Genomic DNA, 22,416 nt, shown 5'->3' on the forward strand with positions numbered 1-22,416 from the left:
TGACTTTGCCAAATCAATGAAGTAATCAAATTCAAAATAAAAAATATATATATAAAAGACTATTGTTTTGAGGGCGTTGTTGAAGGCACCTGGGGAAAGTATTGTGAACGGGCAATTTTATTAGCACTTGATCTTAAAAACTTTAAGCATTTGTCTTTTCAAACAAACACCTGATCTGTCATTACCCATTAGTTATCTTCTTGTTAAAACAAGCAAAACCACAACTTAATGATGAATATATCACTCAGATCAATGTACTGGTGGTGGATTTGCTTAGAGATGTTGATGCCAACAAGGTCCATGTCAACTTGAATTGCCTCCAACCAGTGTAGATGCCCGTACTTAAGATGTAAGAGAAGATAGAGAGGTAAACATAATTCTTATATACCTAATTAAAAGCTGACTCTACCTATAGAGTGCTCGAGTCAATGAACGATGGACAAAATCATACTTAAAAGCCACCTGCTTACAACAATTTCCCTGAGTGTTTTAGCAACTCAGAATGAGAAATATCACAATTTTAGCACAAAACTCATCCTCAAATCTCAACACAACTAAGATATTACTCGACCATAAAACTTAACGAGGCATTTGTGCTTCTTGATCTATCTTGAGCTTTTGTCTTCTTCTGTTTTGAACTTTCTCAATATATCTAAAACCTTCAATTTTAAGCACAAAATGTGCTCTGAGAAAACATTCAAGTAAAAAAATTCAAAATTGTTACTACAAAACTTTCCATGACAAATCAAAATCAAGAAGACCCAAGCTTCTCTCTTTCTCACACAGAGACCATAGAATTATAAAAAAATAGCATCTACAGGATTTGTAAATTTCCCTCTGAATCATCTTATTTTTTCCTTCTCTGTTTTTTCTTTCTTCTGAAACAGAAGACCTTAGCTAAAACTGGAACCTCTGCTAAGAATATCGATGGTTGTTGTGACAATGCACATTTGGTGTAACTGTAAAACTCTATCTCTCTCCTTCCTCATTTTCATTTTCCTTCCACGATCCCATTTCTTTGCTTAGGAATGTACTTGAGCTTATACCCTCTTTCAGCTTTAGGTCTAAACTTGGCAGATTTCTTGGGCCCAGTGTTTGTGCGTCCAATATCCTTCATACCACCCAGTCGATTCTCGGAACTGCGAAGGACATTTGTATTGCAGCAATCTGATGATGGAGGTGGTGGTGGGACCACTGCTACATGCGCATTTTCCTGGTTCACGGGGGAACCTGGTGATTCTATCTCAGGGATAAGGACAAGCTTCACATGGTCTGCAGCAATGGCTTCTTTCCATCCTGCATAATGATTAACAAATCAATCACACCTGACACGGGCTAATTCTATTTTCTATGAAGTCAATATAGAGTATCCACGTCTTAGCCGAATAAGTTGAACGTTAATACGGTAAAATAAAGGGTTAGTTTGCAAAAGGGTCACAGAAAAGTACTGATGATGGGTCTGGATTACAACTTTGTCTTTTGAGTTTGGGGCAATGTTACCTGGTAAGTGGATCCTCCAGTACGTGGTACGGTTACTGGTATGCTACCATGCGAGTATCAGGTACGCTACCTTGTGATTATCGGGTACCCGAGGGGTATACCTATTCAATACGCTATTTTTTGTTGCAATATGTTTAGGACTCAGGTGCGCAGTACGCAAGGGGGAGTTAGGAGTACAGTACTGGTATGGTTTGGGGGCATAGAGTAACAATTTGCATAAGTGATCCTGATTTCTTTTCTTAGGATGAGATGAAAAAAAAAACCAACAAAAGCATTGAGGAAGAGGATTAGAAAGTGACCCAAGTGTGAAGAGTGACAGGGCAAGGATCCTAGAGAAGCTACCCTTTCTAATGGAACCTGAAAGGAAGCAAAAGGAAAGGAAAAAAAGAAGTAAAACTGAATCAACAAAAGAGAAGGTTGTTGTACTTACGCTGGGCAAGAAATGCCTCTGCAGCTTGACTGGAGAATAATTTGTTCGTTCCTCGATCTGCTTCTTCCATCACAGTTGAAGAATCCATAGTATTTAAAGCACAGCACCCATCGCTAGCTTCACGAGGTACATACCTTTCGTCCATCGAAGTAACAAAGATATCTCCTTCAGCTTCCTTGTCGTTTGGTCTTGTGATGGAGCTTCCAGCTTCGGGTCTCCCCACTGGTCGCCAAAGTTTCATCATTGATCTGTTTACACCGGTTTGACAGGCTTCCGGTTTCAAAGGCTTCTCTCGAATATTATTGTTTTGTTTAGGTGGTGGTTGATCCATGGGACATGAGTCAACCTTATTCCGACTTCCGCTATAATCTCCAAGTGTAACAGAGATTGAGCCTATTAATAACTCACAGTTATTATCTTGACCTGATTTATATTTTGGTTCTTCCTGTTCTCTGACAATCAAATCACCTCTATTTTCAAGTTTATTTTTCCTGCTCCAGATTTTATGGTTATAGGCTAGAGTAGTAGCCTTATGATCCTTGTAATTCTCATGTTTCTTTATAGCCCCCAACTTCGAAACTTGAAGGCCCGTACGAAAGCCGTTTGGTTCACCCCGTCTTGAAGTCGGTTGTGGTCGCCGAGTAACTAATGGACGTCGGACACCATTTCCGTGCTGAACCTGATGATGGTCAAAGTTCTTAAGACTAGTAGAGATGGTAGTATCAGAAGCCATGTGAATGTTGGTATTGACAATTTCTTCTTCTGTGTTTAAATGATGGCCAGGCTCTACAAATGGTTGTATATTTGAGAGTGATTCAGGAATGTGTGACCTAGAATTGGAGACAGGTTGGGCAATGGACATGTCGTCGGCAGAAGGTGAACTCTCCAACGAATCTGACGAACTTTCCTTTACGCCTGATTCTTCTTCATCTTGCTCCTTAGCTTTTTGCTCTTTCTGCCTAAGCTTCTTCAGTCTTTTCCGCTCCAAGATTTCAGTTTGTCTGTGTTATAGCAAATTATCAGCATAAAATATTAATACATCTATCATAAATGAGAAACGTAATCCGTTCATCCAAATAACTATACCATGTCTCTACTATGAGAATTAGAATTTTGAGGAACATTAAATTTAATAAGAATTGCAGGGAAGTGTATTTATATGCAGTGGATTTTATAAGTTGAAGAAACATAAGAGAATTTAACAAAATACGTTTACTTAATTACAAGGAAAAATGACCAAAACTCCCTAGGCCAAAATTTTCTTTTGTCAAAAAATGATCCATAAATCTTTTTCAGTCTTCAACTTCCCTATGTAAGGTTTGCACAATTTTGCACAGATAGGGTTTGTACAAGTTCGCGTATAGGTTGCACATAGTTAACACAAGCACCAGCCTAGAAGAATATAAACAGGTCTTTTTTTAACCAAGCCCATTGGCACAATTTCTCGTGATTATACTTGTCAAAATACTATATTCTTAAAAATATTATTTATGTTCACCGCCCACAAAAATTAAACTACCTTCTAAACATGGGAAAAAGAATATCTGCCTATATATAAAGTTGGAAAAACGAAAGAAACCTCAAGTCTTTTGTATGTTTTAATTGAATGATTCCCCAAGATATAAAAGGAATACTCTACCTTCTCTGAGCAGCTTCCTCTTCCTCCACGAGCAACTTCTGACACCTTAAAGCTTCTGCATCCTTATCGGCAATCCATTCCCTAACCTGCATTGAAGTTTTATTAGATAACGGCAGTTCAAGGAAAAGTTATTACAAAATCATAGATTCGCTATTATGCAATACATCCTGTTGATAGCAAGAGACTCAAGCACAGCTCTCTAAAAAGGAGATGTGAAGTTCTCTTTTGAGGCAATTGTACCGACAAAGATGCACCAGTTGACCAGGATATGACCACAAATTCACATGCAAAGATGAGTTATTAGTAATTATATTTTTTTTTTTTCGGAAAGTGACTATGAAAGTCAATACAATGGCATTTGATACATCAAAGATGTGATAAGCACGGTAACCGCCGAATTAAACCTTGAAACACATGGGCCTAAAGCCCAACTAAACTACTGTCCTAAAGCCCATCTAACTACATTATTTATACCTTTAATAACCCAAGTTCAATAAACCATGGATTCCACCTCCTATGGGTATTGAACCTGGGACCTCCATAATTTTGGAGTTTATGTCAACACTATCAACCACTTGGGCAACTAACTGACCAAGTGTTGACAGTTATTAGTAATTATTGTTGGTAGGTAGCGAATATTGTGTCAAATAAAGTCCCATACCAAATTTTGTTCCATTAGGAAACTAGTGCAGGCAGTTAGATTTTTCATCTCGAGCCCAATTTTCCCAGGTTCACCATCAAACATAAATTTTTGCATGGATATAGCTGTGCCAGGACATAAGAATGTCTTTTCGCTTGCATCGTCGAGGATACTAAATAACTCTTTCGAGGATATAGGAAACCTTGACTGCCTTCCTTGAATGAGATCCTGAAGAAAATACATTACAACATTAAGATATATATATATATATATATATATATATATATGTGTGTGTATGAAAGAGTTAACGATAAAAATAGACGATTAAAAGATGGAGAAAATGCCTAACCAGTAGCGCTACACCAGCCTTAACATAAACTTGTGGCAAAGAATAATACCCCGGTTTGCGATTAACTGATGTCAACGCCCTAACAATTGATGGCCCAGAAACTTCCTACAGTTCATTGCTAATTAGAGACATTCAACAAGAGCTTAAATTCTTGCTTTAGAAGGATAACAAAGCACATATAACAAAAATGAAAAACTTTGACATGAAAAGGAGGAAAAGACAAGTAGACGACAGAGAAACAAAATGTCACTCTGCTCCTAAAATCATTTGACTTCTTCAACATCACTTCAAACCACAAAGTGCAAGTGGTAGCAGCAACATGATTCACATGAAATGGTTCCTTAAATCCCTGACATAAACGTATGTGATCCTTGAACTGCATTCTGCCATTTCAGCATCTTGAGATTATTTTTGCTTGATATCTCATTAACGTACTTATAGAAGCAATTACAGTTATTAGTCCCAAGATGTATCCATGTGAGGTAGCAATTCACTTACGCATTCGTGATGGTGCACAATTCACTGAACAAGAAAGTAGATATCTCATCTTCTTTTTCTTTCCACTCCCCAGCCCACCCACAATCTGATGACTTAAGAAGTGGGAAACCACATCCATCCTAGTCATGTCATTTACTGAAAATTTGAAATGAAGAAAAAACTTCTCTTTTTTTCTACCACTGGAAGATAATAAACTAATAAAAGATTGAGAAGTGATTAGGTCATTACCTCCAACATGACATCCTTAAATGATACAATCTCCTTTGCTTCCTCCACAGATAGCTGCATGCAAAAAAAAATTACTTCTATGAAGAGGGATCATATATTCCTAGAAGCGATGTATTGAAAAGGTAATTAGGTAAATAATAGAAATTACCTTGTCCCAAAATGCTCCCAAGAAATCCCTGATCTTAGGAGAGTCCTAGAAATTAGAAAACATGTAATCATCAGCACTCAAAACCAGAGGGGATCAATACAAACTAGTGACGAATCATGTGGTGTCATACCATCTTAGAACAATATCATTAGATCAGTAGAAGCTTGATTAGTCAATGAAAAAATTAAAGAAAATGGTGACTTTCCAATCACAAAATATAACTACGCATTAGGCAATTATGTTTGTTGTTTTATAAGTAATACTAGGTTCTATCAAGGCTGAAAAGGAATATGAAATAGATCGGTTAACCAAAATACAACAAAGCACGGGGTATACTTGTCTGCTTCCATTCTGCTTTATAACGACATAGGAAAATCTAGGTTTCAAAGCTCATCATTTTGGAATATCTAAAGAATGGGGACACAAACTACATAAAAATACGCAGGCTCACCGCCCAACCACCCTAAGTGGTGCTGTTGGTAACCTAATAGGAAGAGTGTGATGAGCTACAATCCATTTTGGGATATCTAAAGAATGGGGACACAAACTACATAAAAATACGCAGGCTCACCGCCCAACCACCCTAAGTGGTGCTGTTGGTAACCTAATAGGAAGAGTGTGAATGTGTGATGAGCTCCAAGCAATTTTTCTGTTCATAGTTCTGCGATAACATGATCTCCGGTATCAGTTGAAGGTGTCGCTGAGCCACGTTGAAGAGGTCCACCATTTCACTAATCCATGTTCAGCTAAACTATGACCATGATAGAGAGATCAAGCAAATCATGCAGCAGGCAACCAAACAACTAAACAAACAGATATTCATACAACTTGCTAATTACTAACTGCGTTTGTGCATTCACTTCATGAAAATTCATATATAGGTTTTCCTTCCAAGAATTAGCCAGACCAATCATTAACAATTGTATAAAGTGAGAAAATGAACAAGGATAAGCAAAATGCTAGTATGAATTATAATTTCAAGAAATAATCTAGTAAGATAAGTGTTAAAGAGCGATAAAATGAAAACCTTATCAATGTTCAAAGACCGGCGGTGCACACGTATATGTCTTCGGTAATTAATAGACGAGCAAAATTCCCGCGTACATTTCTCGCACTTTTGCATCTGAACCTTGGGATACAACAATGGCCATCCTGAGAGATCTACAAAACGGAAATAGTTTGCACAAAACTGATGAATCATTAGCTTCAACCTAAAGTAAGACCTACCAACAGCTAAATGGGTGCTTATGACATTTGACATGGACTTTTAAAAGCTTAACAGTGGCCTTCATAATCTACGAAGGCCTGCTTATTCTGAAACCAGAGGCACTACGCACACCCCATTGACAGGGATTTAAATATATTTATGAGGTGAACAGACCCCTCAACGTATCACCTTTCACCTAAATTATAAATTAGAACAAACCTTTGACTCACTTTTTTTTTAATTACTACCGACACACTGGTGAACGTGTCATCCCTTCTGAAACTATAATAATATAAAGCTTTTAACTCTTTTATTGTTTGCAGTACCTTGTTGGTCTAAAGCATTAAGCAACTGAAGCCATTGAATTGGGTTCTCACTCTCCCGCGAGAAAGAAAGAACAGATTCTTTTCCTATTGCATGCTTGATGAAATTATCAACAGAATCATTGCCCTCTTCCGACTTCACAATCTTCTGCCCTGTCTTCATCATATCTAGATTGTTATATGATCTTAGTTTTGGTACGAGCATCTGCAGACTCCAAGCAATCTATGTAACCGCTGTTTCAAACTGAAGAAAGAACAGTAAGCATCTACGAACTTCTATGTGGATCACAAAGCAGCACTAATCTATTGCTTAACATAAATCGAAGAAAATATTTTGTAGTAGACATCAATAGTTCCGCCAACCATAAATTCCAAATCCAACAAAAGCACGTAATTTATATTCACTGGTAATACTGCAATTTTTTGTCTCACTGTACCTTCATGATTTCCTTTCCATTCCTTCAGGATGGAAGTAGAAGACAGTTAAGTACTAGAATAAAAGGCTTACAATGAAACAACCAGGGACGGAACCAGAAATTTTGTTAGGGTGGGGCCGAACCATTCTAACAATGAATTTTTGAAAAATTTATATAAAAATAAATCATAGACACAAATATCAATTCTAATCCATTCAAAACTACCACTTAAAAAAGTATCAATCCCATTCAAAATTATCACTGAAAAAATATCAATTAAGCCACAAGGATTAACAAAAATAAAATAAAATAAAATAATGAGATACTACTATACGTGCTAGTTTTTTCTTTGATGTATTAAAATGGAGTCGTCGCTCCTTCAAATCTCTGATAAATTTATCTTCTTTCGAATTACGAATCGAGAGACAGTCGATTTTAGATAATGAGAGGTTAAAGTTTAGAACTTTAGATTACTTGAATTGATCTATCATTACAATTGGAATCAATATAAATTAACAACTAAAAAACAATTGAAACTTGAAATAATGGCAACTTACAGTGGAATTTAAGGAGTAATATTAGGTCATTAGGTGGTAGGGGTTTAAATTGGTAGATAGAGATTTAAATTGGGCTTTAAGTTTTAGACTGAATTTGGGTTGGATTGTTGGGTTAAGGCTTAAGAGGGGAGGGGCCAATAAAGTAAAAGATAGATTTATCATGGAGGTTGAATGTGGCAGTTGTGGAGAGGTTTATGGGTGAGGGGGGCCAGGGCCACTCCTGGCCCTCAAGTAGATACGTCCCTGGAAACAACTACTTGAGGTGGCCTAATCTAAACACATCTTCCTTGAAACAAACAACTTTAACAAGCTAATAGAAATGTCATTTTAGGAGGACCCCGAAGCAATAAATGATCCAGATCCATTTTTTATTTATAAATATCATAAAAGTGACACAGATGACAGTCATAACACCATTATAATCAATCAACTACAATATATGTGATTAATCAAAATACCGAACAACCTCCAAGTCTTCGTAGATGAAAGCTTTATTTTGTCAAACGAAGAAACGCAATGGGAGGTAATCATCGTATGAAATGAAGCTTATGTAAACTACGCTGCTATTTCTTATAAGAACTTTTTTAACTATTTGAATTAATACTAATAAAAAAGATTTACAAAACTAAGCTTTGAGCCTTGGATGTTGGCCTAACAAATGAACTATGTTGGCAACACAGCTTCCAAAGAGATAGTGAAGTTTAAGATAGAGTGAAATTTGGCCTATTTCTGGTATCTGCTCCAGTGATAGAGCAACCCTTTCAGAGCCTCTATTAATATTCTTTCCTTTTACCTTCACTACTTTGGAAACCACATTTTTCCTTTCTTTCCAGATCACCCAAACCATTGCATGTGGAATTATGTTCCAATTTCATATAAGAACTATCTTCTTCAATTTTATTTTTAATGGAAAGTGTGTCTCTACTGGTAAAGGAAGACTAAAAGGCAGTTCTAAGTTTGAGCATATGACATGCAGATTAAGAGAAACATCACACTCTCCACTTTTTTGCTTTACCACAGGTTTTCAAGTCTATAATGTGAAAGAGAAGGATAAGAATTGAGGCACCGTTTGACCCCAGGTTAAATACATATTCTACAACTTACTCCAAGAAAACTTATTCTAGATATAACTCTGACCACCTCATAGACAATGTATGTACCCACATCCATTAGTAAGATTGTTGCTTGAACAACCGAACTTAGGTCACCTTGAACTCAAAATTTGCAAAAGCGGGAAACTTATTCAGTTAAAATTCAACTGCCCCTAGTGTTCTAATGCCAAGAAAACTACTTTATCCTTCATAAGCTATTTTACTATGGCGTTTTCTTAACACCATAGAAGTACGTATCTCCCTAGTTAAGAGCCGACATTCCCAGACTGCATTATCCTTAGTCATTTGTATTTGTACATAATTAACCATGATCCGATCACCCTTTTCTCTCATCCAAAACCCCACGCATTAAAAAACAATAAGAAAAAATAACGAAATTCTCAAACATATGAAGCAAGCATTTGCTGAACTACACATTTATATTCAACTCTAGCTCATCACAGACACATACTCAAGTAACTCAACCTAGCATCAAACTTATATATAAGCTCAAAGCGGAAAACAGAGAAGATCTAAATGACTGAATTCAGAAAACATAAGCAACACGGATCACATAATGAACTACCACATAACAAGCTCAAAGGAAAGGATCAAATCAACTAGGCGAACTAATTCAATAATCAACATTCCTAATATGACCAATTCAATACAAAATTAGATCCTTTTGGATCAGCATTATATCAACAGTCGTTTCTCCTATTCAAGTAGAAGATAAAATCAAATAAACAAATTAAACCAGATTGATCAATCCAACAAATCAAATATTCGTAAAAGCTTTCTTTTCAATGAAACCTAGGGTTTGTGAAAGTTAGATCCATCATAAGAAAACAGAGTTAAATGAAAAGGAAAAAACAGGAAGAAGTGAAGAAGTACCAGTCGGCAGTCGATAGATGAGACGGGAAAAAGGTGTATAGAGAAGATTTACAGGAATCGATGAAGATCGTGGAGTTTTATTTGTGTTTTGGATATGAAACGACCAACCCTAAAATCTATAGAGGGGAACGAATAGGAAGTGATGGCCGAAATCTGGAAGAAAGGTAAATAAAACCAGAGAACAGAGTTTGGAGGAAAGGAAAAAATAAAAGTAGGGTAAAAGTGGAAAATGAAAGAATATTTTAAGGAAATATTTCGTGTATAGTCCATTTTAGCACCACGACTCCACGAGTACAATATTAACATAAAATCTATAAACAATCCAAAATGCAAATAATGTCATGCATTTTACTGTTTAATTTCATGCAATTTAGTTTGTGTTGCGTAAAAAAACGAACATGTTCCAAACATATTTGCATATTCACTAAATAGTTACTACATTCGCGATGCATATGCGTATTTGCATGAAGAAAAAATGTAAGACGTGACAGAAGAACGAAAAGAATACGACTATACGAAACTATTAAAGATAATCTTTTTACACTACTAGCGGTATTATTTTCTGTTGGGGATACTTTGTAGAATTTAACAATAAGTAGGGAAAGAAACTTAAATTATACTGTATTTCCAGACAATGTGTTATAATTTTCACGAACTCCTTTTTCTTTTTTTGTGAAATATAATTTTCACGAATTAGTTGTTTGCATAAGGAAAAAAGCACAAACTAAAGTTTATTGACAAAATAGTCAGTTTGGGAGTAAAATTGCCTAGTTAGATAAATACGGGACATCTTTTAAGACGTGAAGGAAATGGCGAGTAATAAATTTTGTCGGTGAACAAATATGGGACAGAAATGGCAATAACAAATTGCGGGTGAACAAATATGGGACATTTTTTAACACCTGAAGGAAAAAATAAGTACAATCGATTACTTCAGAGCCTTTTGTAATGCTAGCGATAGTATTAATACTTTCTACAAGCAAAACTTACATTTGTTTACCAGTACGGAAGGAAACCTAAGTATTTATGTGAGATTTCTCTCTTTATCGCTCAACTATTTGGAATGAAATTATATTGCGCATCAAATCTAGTTGTTTACAATGAAGGATATGTCCAAAACCCTACATACAAAAGGGACGAGTTAGGGCATCTCCAATGCAAATCTCAATTTGTCGAATATAATAGAGTTATTTCTTATTTGGCCCCCTACTTTTCATAAATTTAAATTTAACCCCCCATTTTTATGCAACTGACGAACTACCTTCCTAATTTCAAAAAAAAAAACGTTAAAATAAATAAATTATTTCCACCTCACCTCTCTCTCTCTCCACCTCACCTCTTTCTCAACCTAACCTCTCTCTCCACCTAACCTCTCTCTCTCCACCTCACTTTGTCTTCTCCGACGAAGGTCGCCGGCCGGAAAATTTTCCGGCCGACGACTTTAAAAAAAAACTTTCATCTCTCTCTCTCTAAATATTCCGGCTAAGGGGTTTCCCTTCGTCGGAGATATGTTGAACCTCACCTCTCTCTTTCCACCTCACCTCTCTCCCTCCACCTCACTCCGTCTTCTCCGATGAAGGTCGCCGACTAGAAAATTTTCCGATGAAGGGAAATAATTAGGAAGAGTAGTTACGCCATTTATATGCAAATAGGGGGCAAAATTTGAATTTATGAAAAGTAGGAGCCCAAAAAGGAAGCTGGTCACAAAGTAGGGGGTCAAATAAGAAATAACTCTAGGGAAATGCTAAATGTACAAACAATCTTTGACAAGATTCTTGACAAAATGCAAAGTGAACGGTCCCAATCTAAGTCAAACTTTGATAAATTTGTCTTTTAGTGAAAATGAGTCATTAAGTCAAGAATTTTGTTAAGGACTTTGTACATGTAGCACTCCCGATAACTCTATATAATAACTATTAACTATTGAACCGCCTCTCTTACAATTCGATATCAATTAGTTAGTTCATCTTCTTTTTAAGGAAAACGATAATATATTAATCCAATGCTAAAGAAAGCACGACAAAAAAAAAAACATCCACCAAATTCTAGGTAGACTACACATGAACTTGAAGTATCATGGAAAACAGATACTAAATTCTAACAGAGGTCAATAAACCTCTAATTCAAACCAAACTCAGATAAAGGAAGAAACCCATTCACGAAATCGGGTTGACTAGTTCTTCATAAGATACTTGGTGTTACAGGTCTTCAGACGAAGATGAAGAAATGACTAACTAGTTGTTCAATAGTACAGACATCGCAAACCCATTTGGCTTACGAAACATATCATCAAAACACACCTATAACTCTCTGAATTGCTTGTTTGATTGATCCTGGTGACGCGATTCCTGCTCCCTTGAACTGCAAAACATTCAAAAGAAACACACTGTCAACATTTTCAACATATACCCAAGAGAAAGAAGATCGAATCGAACTTGAGATCAAACCTTGGATTTGAGGTTTAGAGTTAGAACTCCATCGCTGCTAGATGATTGAACCGAATGAGCTTCCAAGTGGAGTTCGGTAATAAGGTCCATAACTTCAAGAAGTAAACACTCTTTCCATGGGCAAGATATCTCGATCAAAATCTCTTTCTCGATCATGCCAACAGTAACACACTTTGTTAAGCTATCTTTGGGTAATGCCCGATTAGGCTCAGAATCCATCAGTTCATCGATATCACAAGCTTTTCTTTTGTTTATCACAGTCTTCTTGGCATTGACAACTTGGATCTTACCATAATTATCGGACGTCCTCTCTACTATGTCCGGGTATTTCCTCTCCTTCGGTTCAAACTCCGTTAGTTCCTTGCAAGATTCCAGTTCTTCCACTCTCCTCTCAAGCTCTTTCAAGTAGTCTATTGTGTCATCGAGGAGAGATACTTCGTCAACCTGCATAAAACACGAATCCCATAAAAATTTTAGTATCTCTTAAGCAGTCCACCAAATATCGCAACCACATTAGTAAACCAATCGAACATGTGTCGATATTTAATGTCCATATAAGCAATCCACATATGTGGTATGCTACATTGGTCGGGTTATATGGACTCTCTCTCTTTTCCAGATGTGTACTAACGTACCTTGTTTCCAGAAGGAACCAGTGATCTGATAACAGTAAACTTTTCATTCAGTTCCTCGGTTCTCTTTTCATTGCACAAACTAATATCGTAATTTGTTTGTGGTTTCCGAGTCCCATTCTTGACATCCTTATCTCCATCGGACTTTAAAGACCAATCACCGTGCATAAAAGCAACTTCGAATAAAACTTTCTTTAACATTTTCTGTGGTGTTCCAGTCTGAAGACTCTGAACCTTCTGAGGATCCACTAAGCCACCCATTTCCCATTTATCAAAGCTAGATTTATTTTTACCATTTTGAGAACACGGAGCCCCGATAAGTAAGTTCGAAGTCTTAAAAATGGCAGAGAGAGTTCTTGAATAATGGACATTGTCAGTGCCAAGAACCAATTTGCTAAGTTTGGTATGATCGCATTCTTCAAGACCATCAAGATTATTCAATTTGTTCATCTTCGTAGAAGAGAATGACTTATTCTGATGAGAAAATGTTTGAGAAAGTAACTCGCTCGAATTTACAGAACCATGTACGCCATTACTAAGATCGTCATCCATGAATTGCCAGCTTTCAACTTGAGAAGCGCCGCCATTTATACCATCCATCATATAGGAGTCTTCAGTTTGTTGTTTGTTAGGAGAATCTACCAGCAAATCTTCGATCATATAGGAGTCTTCAGTTTGTTGTTTGTTAGGAGAATCTACCAGCAAATCTTCGATGATATTTGTGCTTACTTTGCCATTCTGATTAAACTCGATTTCTCCGGGGACGAGTTGAGGAAGATTGTATAAGAGTAGCGATCCGTCCTCTTGTTGAATCTCATGACCAATCTCAAGACCTATAGCATCTTCGTCATTTTCACCAATATATTGGCGGGAAGCATATTTCTCAGAGCAAGTAGGCTTCTTGAACTCCAGTAACGCAGTTTTAACATGTTGAAGTAGAGATAGGTCTTCCAAGATCTTGAGATGACAAACATGCAGAAAAATAAGAAGAAAAAATTGACATAATCGCTACACACGAAAAATGCATTAAAAAAGAATGTGAAGTGAGAAGTTACCGATTCAGTCACACCAAGCTCGATAACACCGCCCAAGAAGGGGAAGCAGAGAACAGTCTAGATTTAAAATAAAATAAAATAAAACATGTATTATTATTATTTCAATGAAAAATATCAATGGGAACGAACGACGTAATGCAAAATTATTTCGAAGGTTTAGAGTTAAAGAATCAAAATTTTTTTGCCATTAGGGACATTTAAAGTCGATGAATCTTACATGGCCTACATGCACAGTTCATGATGTATGGGGCATCCTTGGGCAGCCGAATGGACTGCCACCAAAGAAGTATCTAGATGTGCTTATTGGGTTTAAAGATGTATTGCTGTCTTGGTTAAAGCTGTTAGGTCAGCTACTTTTAGGGTCATTGCAGTTAAGTCTACTATGGAGTATGGACTGCTATAGGCGGACAGAAACTAGGTATCCCCTTGAGGGTAGGATTTGGTTTCACTGATTCCATAGGGCTAATAGATGTGAATTTCATATAAGATTACCGAACTTGAATGTCAGATACCTCGATAGGGTATTTTATATAAACTTCATAGACACATGATTACAGTTCAAGTTCGAAGAGGGGTCGTCTTACCTGAATAGACGCGCTCTAAGGGTGGTGATAATTGATTTCAGTCCAATAATTCGGCAGGGAGCAAATTAGACAAAAAGAAGAGAAAAAGTCAGTTTTCAGATAGAACAATTCGAGCAGAGTTTCGAACCAGTAAAACATGATCCAAACCTTAGCAAGCAGAGAACGAATGAAAACTTTGTTATCTGATCGATGAGCATTAGATAGCCAAATGTGTTGACCACTCGCTAATGCTTTACCTGGTAACCTGGTAATGGTGAAGACAAAATGTATTTAACACTATCTTAGAACATATCGACAACATTTAAACAGATTTTACAAAAATCCATAGTTGTGAAAGTTCATCTCGAAGAACATATCGACATACATACCCTTGACCAGGAGTGAATGTGAAAGACATGCAAACTAAGTAATACCACTCCGCATCTGAAAGATCTTCAGGAGACAACGAAGCCGAAGGCCTCCTTGGTTGTTGAGTGCTTTCACCTATTGACAGAGACTTGTATAAATCCCTTAATTGTTCGCTCCTCTGTAAACCATATTGATTTGCATTGAATTCCATGGGCTGAAGTGTTTTCCTTGTCTTTATATCTCCATTGTAGTAACCAGCACCCCATTCCAAGCCCCTAATTCAGAAGCCCATACCCATGTACAATATTACATCTTGACAATAAAATATTCATAGAAAGAACAACATGTAGTTTGAAGAAAACTTCGATAAAAACCATTAAGAACCTAGAAAAATGAAATCAAACTCCGAAAAATGAAATCAAACTAGAAGATGGGGGCCGGGCTGAAGATGTTATCCAGAAGGTTATTGTGAGAATAGTCACACATAGATGTTCATAAACTTAATATGGCACCAGAGCTAGGCTAACACATGATAGGTCCGACGGTTACTCGTGCTCCACATCACTCAACGAAAAGACGCATGTTACGCTCAATGAAAACCATACGTGAGGGGTCATATAAGAATAGTCCCACATGGGCAACTGGGAATCTCATAACCAAGATAATGTATTAGTAATGTCATATGACCTTTCAACTCATCCCTAAATTGGTCTTGTAATACATCAAGTTCAAACAATGAAGCAAAATCCTAATGTTTCAACAAAAAAAAGAAAGCAAAACCCTAGTGATAAAACTCTGATGTTTATCAGATTATACTGCACAAATATAGTAATCACATTTTAATCTAAAACGCCGAATTAGAACTTAACTTAGGGTAAGTTAAACTCCCACAAACACTTATGCCCTAATCTCAACTAATCTAAAAGTAGTTGCAGAAATTAAACTTAAGAAGCAAAAAACACTCAAAAAAAGAAAGTGAAAAGGTAAACATATAAAGAAAGTATACCCTTGATCTTTAGTTGAGATAGACCAGAATATTGCATAGCTCCACTGGATGCTTCTCACAGCTACAGCAAGCTGTTGATTTAGGTGATTTTGTTCTACTCCTTCCTGATTTTGGGACCAACTAGCCATACCCCAAAAGCTTAACTAGTTCTCTCAAACACTTCAAATTTGCAAGTTCAAACTCACAACCAAAAACCCAGAGCAAAACCCACTCAAATTTCACAAACAAAACCACTTTTTATGATAATTCACCATCTTTGAAGAAACCCCCATATTGAATACTAGTTTTTGGAAGGTAGGAACATTTATTCCTGCAATTTAAAACCAATAAACCATGATTTAAAAGATTAAAAAAGAAAACATGGGTTTTGGCTAATTAAAGAAAGCTCAGTAGTGGTTCAAGAATCTAAAAGAATTTGCTGAAATTTCTGGTTTTGAAAGTGTGAAGGAATGAAAAGAGTTAGATTTTGAGGAATGAATATAAAAGAGTGGTAGGGGGACCAGTGAGAGAATGAGAGAGTTAGATTGAGAAAGTAGCTATATTTTGTTAATGGTGATATTAAAAGGTGGAACCAAAAACACATTAAAATCACATGGGGTCCTACTCTGAGTGAAACACTTGAACCAAAAAACCACAGAGATGAGAGAACCATTATTTGGGTTCAAAGTTTTTTGCTGTCAAAAGAATCAATTATTTGAGTAAAGATCTTGATTGGAGAGCCAAATTTGTTTTTGTTTGAAATGAAGTGGAAAAAACCCAATAAAAGTTTGTCATTTGTACTTGAAAATAATGCATTAAAGCTTCCACCTTTCTATCCTAAACGTGCAAATAGAGTCCATAGTCTAGGTCCTTTTTTTGTTGTTGAACTATAGTCTGGGTCCTTTCAATAAAAAATAAAATAAAAGGAGTCCACAGTTTAGAAGAATTTTGATCAAATATATGAATTGAGTTGTCTATGTTTAGATAACATTTTTGGATTTAGAATTTAGTACAATGTCGGGAAAAATCATCAATAAATATATATTTTATGCGATTTAAATTTTAACACGAAGGAAGAACTTCGAGAATTATAGTTTTAACAATCTAATCCGATAGAAAATTAAAATATAAAATTTGAGGTAAGGAACTGAGACTATATACGTCCAACTGTAAGTATGTACATCCAAGATGAGTATATTAAAACTATGTCATTAGTGACGGTGAGATACCACTATTTTTTCGAAATCCTTTCAAAAATGTCAATTCTTTCAAAAAAAAATGTCAAAATCATATGAATTATAAAACATATTTGATCTAATCGTCAACTCGTAAATGCGAAGTGCAATTTTCAGCAATAAAAGAAATCGAAGGCTGATAAAAAGAAGGGATTGCAACCAATTAGTAAGTATATCCCTTCTTTTAATTTTATGAGAAATAAACTGCCTCACTCACTCAAAGTCATTCACTCTCATTTTGTCTTATGAATATCCTTCAGGAAAAACTATTTCAATTGAGAAAAAATTCTTGTGCGACTCATGATCGCGTATTATGGGGTTCCTCTCCATTCTAATTAATGGCAATCTAATCATATTAAGCAAATGTTTACTTGTTATTCTCTCCGATAATACATGGGTACAAGTATTCAACTGAATTGATGATCATGTTTTAGTATTTAACATCATTGAACATTCTCTGATTTCCTTTTGTTTTGGATGGAGGGAATAACGAATTTTACAATATTTTTTTTCGTTGAACTAAATTTTTACAATAATCTTAAACTATACATCTAAATTTCTCTAGAGAAATATTCTAATTCAACTGTACAAGATTCAAGGTGAGAGAGATGAGGTCCTTCTCATCATAGCTTTGACTATGTTTTGAAAAGAAACAAATATTAACGAAATCAGTCGTTCTAACTAGTGAATACTTAATCCTAAAACTCGTGGTTCTAAAATAAGCGATGACAGGCTGGGGGTCAATAGAATCGTTAAATATTGTCATTATTTTTTAAAATGAGGATAGCTTTTAGTATTACTATAATTGCTATATACCAACTTAAGGTAAAAGATGTTCTTTAAGATGTTTAATATTGATATCTCAAGTCTCATGGTTTATTACTTCATCAAAAAAAAAAGTCTCATGGTTTATTTTCAACAACAAAAAAAAGTCTCATGGTTTAGAGCACATGCTAGGTCAATTAGTCACATGGGAATCACACGAGGCACAAGAATGCCTCCATTTAGTCTGACATATTACTATTTTTTTGTTGAACGTCTGACATATTACTAATAAATAGGATATGAATATAATAATGATGTGTACGGGATATATTTCTTTTGTTGAAAGATATGAATGCGAGTACATTACATGTTAGAAATAAATTTTGAAACGTATTTTCAGAATTTATTGTCTTGAGTTTTCCTCGCACATTTGTCTATTTTATCAGAAGGGGTATTGTGATTTCTGATGATGTAGGAGAACTGAACACTATTGAATTTTGGGATGAGCGTTTTAATTTGTTGAATGTGAGTCACAGAATGTTAATATTTTATTTTCCTGAAATCTTGCATTGTACTTTGGTTGTCGCTTTCAATAATGATGTATCATTTAAATGAATATAATCAAATTTTGTCTTCACACAAACGTGGAATCCGTGTGTAAATAACTTACTTCAATCAATTTATTAGTAATTTCAATTGATAGTGATGGATCAGTGTTGTCTCATGTAATACGAACAACGAGAGTACAGAGTGTAAACCGTGTCTGATTAAAGACATTGCTATCAAATTTTAGACTGAAAAAAATGTTAGGGTTGAGTTTAGTCCGAATTTCATAAAACATAAAGAAGAATGTATTTTTGTGTAAAATTAGAGATAAGTTTAGAAAAATCTCAACCTTTTGAGATAAATTTGGGAGGTTAAGTCTTATCATTCAAGAGGAGAATATATTACTCCCATCGTTTGTATAAAAAATATCCCCCTCAGAACATCTCCAATGCAACACTCAATCTTAAAAATTCTGTGTGCCACATAAGATTTTTAGTAGTTTTTACTTGAAAACTCTCCCCTATGCAACACTCTATTTGGATCTCTAAGATGACGTGTTGATGGTGGAATAGAGATATCTCAAGAGGACACTCTAATTGTCCAACTCATCAATATTTGAATTTCAACCAATAGAAATCGAGTCTTCTATATATTTTCTAAATAACTAATCATTTCTTTACAAAAATAACTACAACACTTAAGTAAATAAGATAAGGTTAGAGTTTTGCATTGGAGACACAAAAGAGTTGAAATTCTCTATTTCCGCCACATAAGAATGAGAATCTCAATTGGAACTTGACACATAAAATGAATAGAGATTTTTTTTTTAAGTTTTGCATTGGAGATGTTCTTATTGTATAGATTGTATCATTTAAATGAATATAATGTATGTGGTTCTAATGCGGTTTCCCGCTCATACTCTTAATTTTTAGTGATCTTTCAACTAACTAAAGCAAGAGTTGCTTTTAGTGAGCTGGTAGCCATGTATCAAATTTTTGAAACACAATATGAAAAAACTGGACATTAAATATAAGGTATAGAAGAGTGGAAGGTTAACATTGTGAATGGAAGTAGCACGCAAGGTCGCAAGCTATCTGTTCAAGCAAATGAAAATGGCGCTTCTACCAATCCCAAATATATAAGACGAAGAAAGGAATGAAGTGTAACGCTCCAAATCCCCAATCTTAAAACTCAAGTTAGCCATCTTGAAACATAAAATTTAAGACTTTGACTTTTAAATCGGATCCATGAACAACTCAACGCCTACCACGAACGTATAGTCAATACGTGAAAAACAAAATACCTGGATGAAAATATAAATAAAGGATAGAATGAGAAAGTAGCTTTATCTTGTTAACGGCTATGTTAAAAGGTGGAACCAAAATCACATCCAAATCACAGTGGGGCACTTGAACCAACAAACCATGGAGAACCATAACTTGGGTTCAAACCTTTTCACTGTGAAAAGAATCAATTATTTGTGAATTTGTGAGTGCAGAGTGCAGTTTGAGCATTAAAAGAAATCTAAGATAAGCAAAGAAGCAAATGCAATCAATTCATAAGTATATCCCATCGTTTGTAAGGGATAACTTGCCTAATTTATTTGAAGTCTTTCACTTTCATTTTTTTTTTACTCTCAACAAAAAAAAAACTTTCACTTTTTCTTATGATTATGAATTTCTGCCTAACAAAAGATTATTTCAATTAGTTCTTGTGTGTAACAACTCATCGTCATGTATTGTGTTGTTGGAGATCTCCATTGTAACTAATGTCGATCTAATCATATCAAGCAAAAGTTACTCAATCTTATTTTCTGCTAATAGATGGCCAGATGGGTATAAGTATTCAACTAAATTGATGATCATTTTCTATTATCTAACTATTACGGTATATTTCCTAGGTTCCTTTCTTTTGACTTTCCCTTTTTGTAGAAAATAAAGGAAGAACTCCGCAATGTTTTTAAATTTTATATCTAAAGTTCATCATAACTCGGTTCAAGATTTAAGACAAGAGATGAGGTCCTACTCATCATAACCTTGACTTTTTTTTTGAAAAGAGAAAAATATTAATGAAAACATTCATACTGACTAGTGAATACTTAATCGTAAAATTGATAGTTTTAAAATAAGTTTAGTGGTCAGGACTCACATTATGATAATTTTATAAATTGCAGATAGCTTTCAAGATTACTATATAAGTTTATGTTAAAACATAGTATTCGTAAGTTTTTCTTTTTTATTAGAAGTATTCGTAAGTTTATGTTTAATAATATCTAACTGACTCATAATTTAGAGCACATGCTAGGTAAAATAACCACATGGGAATTACACTAGGCACAAGAATGTATTGGTATGTTTGATGTACTAATAAATAGGTTATTTTTTTGTTGCAAGTAATAATTAAGTTATCAACAATAATAATAATGGCTTTCAACCAAAAAAAAATCATAATAATAATGGATATGGGACATATAAACATAAATAACAAAAGAACAAAATGTTTTTTTTTGTTGAAATTAAAAGGACAAAATGTTGAATGAAAGAAAAGGACACAATGATCTATATACACTTTGAGTGGTCCTAATAGACGCTCATTTATTTGATCTCAGATTTCATATTTCTCTCAGCATAATGCTTTTCTGTTTTGAAGTCTTAAATAAGCACCTTGAGTAATTAGGCGTGAAGCAAAGGTGAAGGGAATATCTATGATCACAACAAATACTTGATCTATTTGTGATCTCGTAAATGTAAAGTAGCAGTTTGAGCATTAAAATGCAACTAAAAAGAAACAAATGCAATCATTTAGTAAGTAGATCTTTTCATCTGTAAAGAATAAATGAGCTCCAAGCTGTGTAGTCTCCAACTTTCTTAAACTTTATATCAGATTTTTATCAAAGGTGCATTCGGATTCAACACAGTAGATGAGTTCCTTCTCACCAAAGCCTTCACTATTTTTTGAAAAGAAAAAATTATTAACAAAAACAGTCATAGAGTTCAACAAAAAAAAAACAGTCATAGTGGACGAGTGGTTAGGCTGGGGATGAATAGATTCATTAGAAGTTGTAAGAAATTTTGAAATGGAAATAGCTTTTAGGATTACTATAATTGCTATATACTAACTTGAGGTAAAAGATATTCTTTAAGATTACATTTAATGATATCTAAGGTCTCACGATTTAGAGCACATGGTAGGTAAATTAGTCCTTTTATAAAAAGAAACAGTAAGTTAGTCCCAAGGGAATCACACGAGGCACAAGAATATCTTTTTGTTTTTCCTGAAAACACAAGAATGTCTTAGTACGTTCTGATATATATTACTACTAACTGAGGCATGGGGAGATATATTTATAAATGCAAACCGACAAAATGATATATGACAACTTTGAGTGGTCAATATGAAGTTTTATTTTCTTAATTTAAATTTTATAGATTTTTTCCAGATATTATAATATCTCCTTTGGTTTTAACTTTTAAATCTTAAATAAGCACCTTTAGTAGGTGCGAAGCATATCTGAAGGAGAGTTGCTTCTTCACCGGCATTATCAAGATTAATACCTTTGTACCACTTGCGCAAAATAAATAAACCATGACATCTATTGCACACCAGATAGCGAGAAGAAAGTAAAATCCATATTGGTCTGTCACTAGTAATAGTGGCACACCACTCCAACCGCTTTTGAGCTAAGTACCGATTCCAACAATGTCCAATGTACTAAGTAAGATGAGGCGATTATAACCTAACCTTACTTGACAATGATTATGTTAATTTGATCCAGAATTATGCCCTCACTAGTGTTTAGCGATGGGCCATAGCCCATAGCCCGTAGCATGTCATTTGGCCACTCGAACGGGTTGCTGCAGGCTGTTTTTGGCTGACACATCCCATTCTGAAAACACTAG

The 22,416-nt window shown here is 35.1% G+C and overlaps 2 protein-coding genes across 4 annotated transcripts; both read right to left on the reverse strand.

Moving 5' to 3' along the window:
• Nucleotides 1-606: 606 nt before the first annotated feature.
• LOC147534340 (C2H2-like zinc finger protein) lies at nt 607-10,184 on the reverse strand. Of its 3 annotated transcripts, none has more exons than XR_015227367.1 (10): nt 9,921-10,183; nt 6,966-7,206; nt 6,460-6,593; nt 5,433-5,477; nt 5,285-5,338; nt 4,559-4,663; nt 4,231-4,437; nt 3,570-3,655; nt 1,800-2,931; nt 607-1,296 (listed from the first exon to the last, which is right to left on the reverse strand). XR_015227367.1 is itself a non-coding variant. In XM_086646547.1 (10 exons), exons 2-10 carry the CDS (start codon nt 7,165-7,167, stop codon nt 992-994), a joined length of 2,139 nt encoding a protein of 712 aa, XP_086502673.1. In that variant the 5' UTR covers nt 7,168-7,206; nt 9,921-10,184; the 3' UTR covers nt 607-991. The 3 variants fall into 3 exon arrangements, 2 of the variants coding, with proteins under 2 accessions (XP_086502673.1, XP_086502674.1); XM_086646547.1 differs by having other exon boundaries at nt 1,931-2,931; nt 9,921-10,184; XM_086646548.1 differs by lacking the exons at nt 5,285-5,338; nt 5,433-5,477; nt 6,460-6,593; nt 6,966-7,206; nt 9,921-10,183 and adding an exon at nt 5,057-5,187 and having other exon boundaries at nt 1,931-2,931; nt 4,559-4,659.
• A 1,707-nt stretch (nt 10,185-11,891) lies between these two features.
• Nucleotides 11,892-16,541, reverse strand: LOC147534341 (transcription factor EGL1-like). Its single transcript, XM_086645430.1, has 8 exons — nt 15,993-16,541; nt 15,007-15,261; nt 14,786-14,882; nt 14,639-14,653; nt 14,055-14,111; nt 13,003-13,956; nt 12,368-12,811; nt 11,892-12,281 (listed from the first exon to the last, which is right to left on the reverse strand). Exons 1-8 carry the CDS (start codon nt 16,118-16,120, stop codon nt 12,210-12,212), a joined length of 2,022 nt encoding a protein of 673 aa, XP_086501556.1. The 5' UTR covers nt 16,121-16,541; the 3' UTR covers nt 11,892-12,209.
• Between the last annotated feature and the right edge of the window lie 5,875 nt (nt 16,542-22,416).

This window comes from Eschscholzia californica, unplaced genomic scaffold, assembly GCF_041429995.1.
Source record: "Eschscholzia californica isolate CP2 unplaced genomic scaffold, dmEscCali1.0.p SCAF_6, whole genome shotgun sequence".
Classification (NCBI taxonomy): Eukaryota; Viridiplantae; Streptophyta; class Magnoliopsida; order Ranunculales; family Papaveraceae; genus Eschscholzia; species Eschscholzia californica.

What these genes read in the sequence shown, in the direction of transcription:
- LOC147534340 (XM_086646547.1), bottom strand. Translation starts at nt 7,167, where the DNA reads ATGCTCGTACCAAAACTAAGATCATATAACAATCTAGATATGATGAAG. An exon ending in TCCTAATGGAACAAAATTTG is followed by an intron (nt 3,656 to 4,230) that starts GTATGGGACTTT and finishes ACTTCAATGCAG; the next exon opens with GTTAGGGAATGGATTGCCGA. An exon ending in GAGGAAGCTGCTCAGAGAAG is followed by an intron (nt 2,932 to 3,569) that starts GTAGAGTATTCC and finishes GCTATAACACAG; the next exon opens with ACAAACTGAAATCTTGGAGC.
- LOC147534341 (XM_086645430.1), bottom strand. Translation starts at nt 16,120, where the DNA reads ATGGCTAGTTGGTCCCAAAATCAGGAAGGAGTAGAACAAAATCACCTA. An exon ending in ATCTCAACTAAAGATCAAGG is followed by an intron (nt 15,262 to 15,992) that starts GTATACTTTCTT and finishes CTTCTGAATTAG; the next exon opens with GGGCTTGGAATGGGGTGCTG. An exon ending in TGGTTCCTTCTGGAAACAAG is followed by an intron (nt 12,812 to 13,002) that starts GTACGTTAGTAC and finishes TGTTTTATGCAG; the next exon opens with GTTGACGAAGTATCTCTCCT.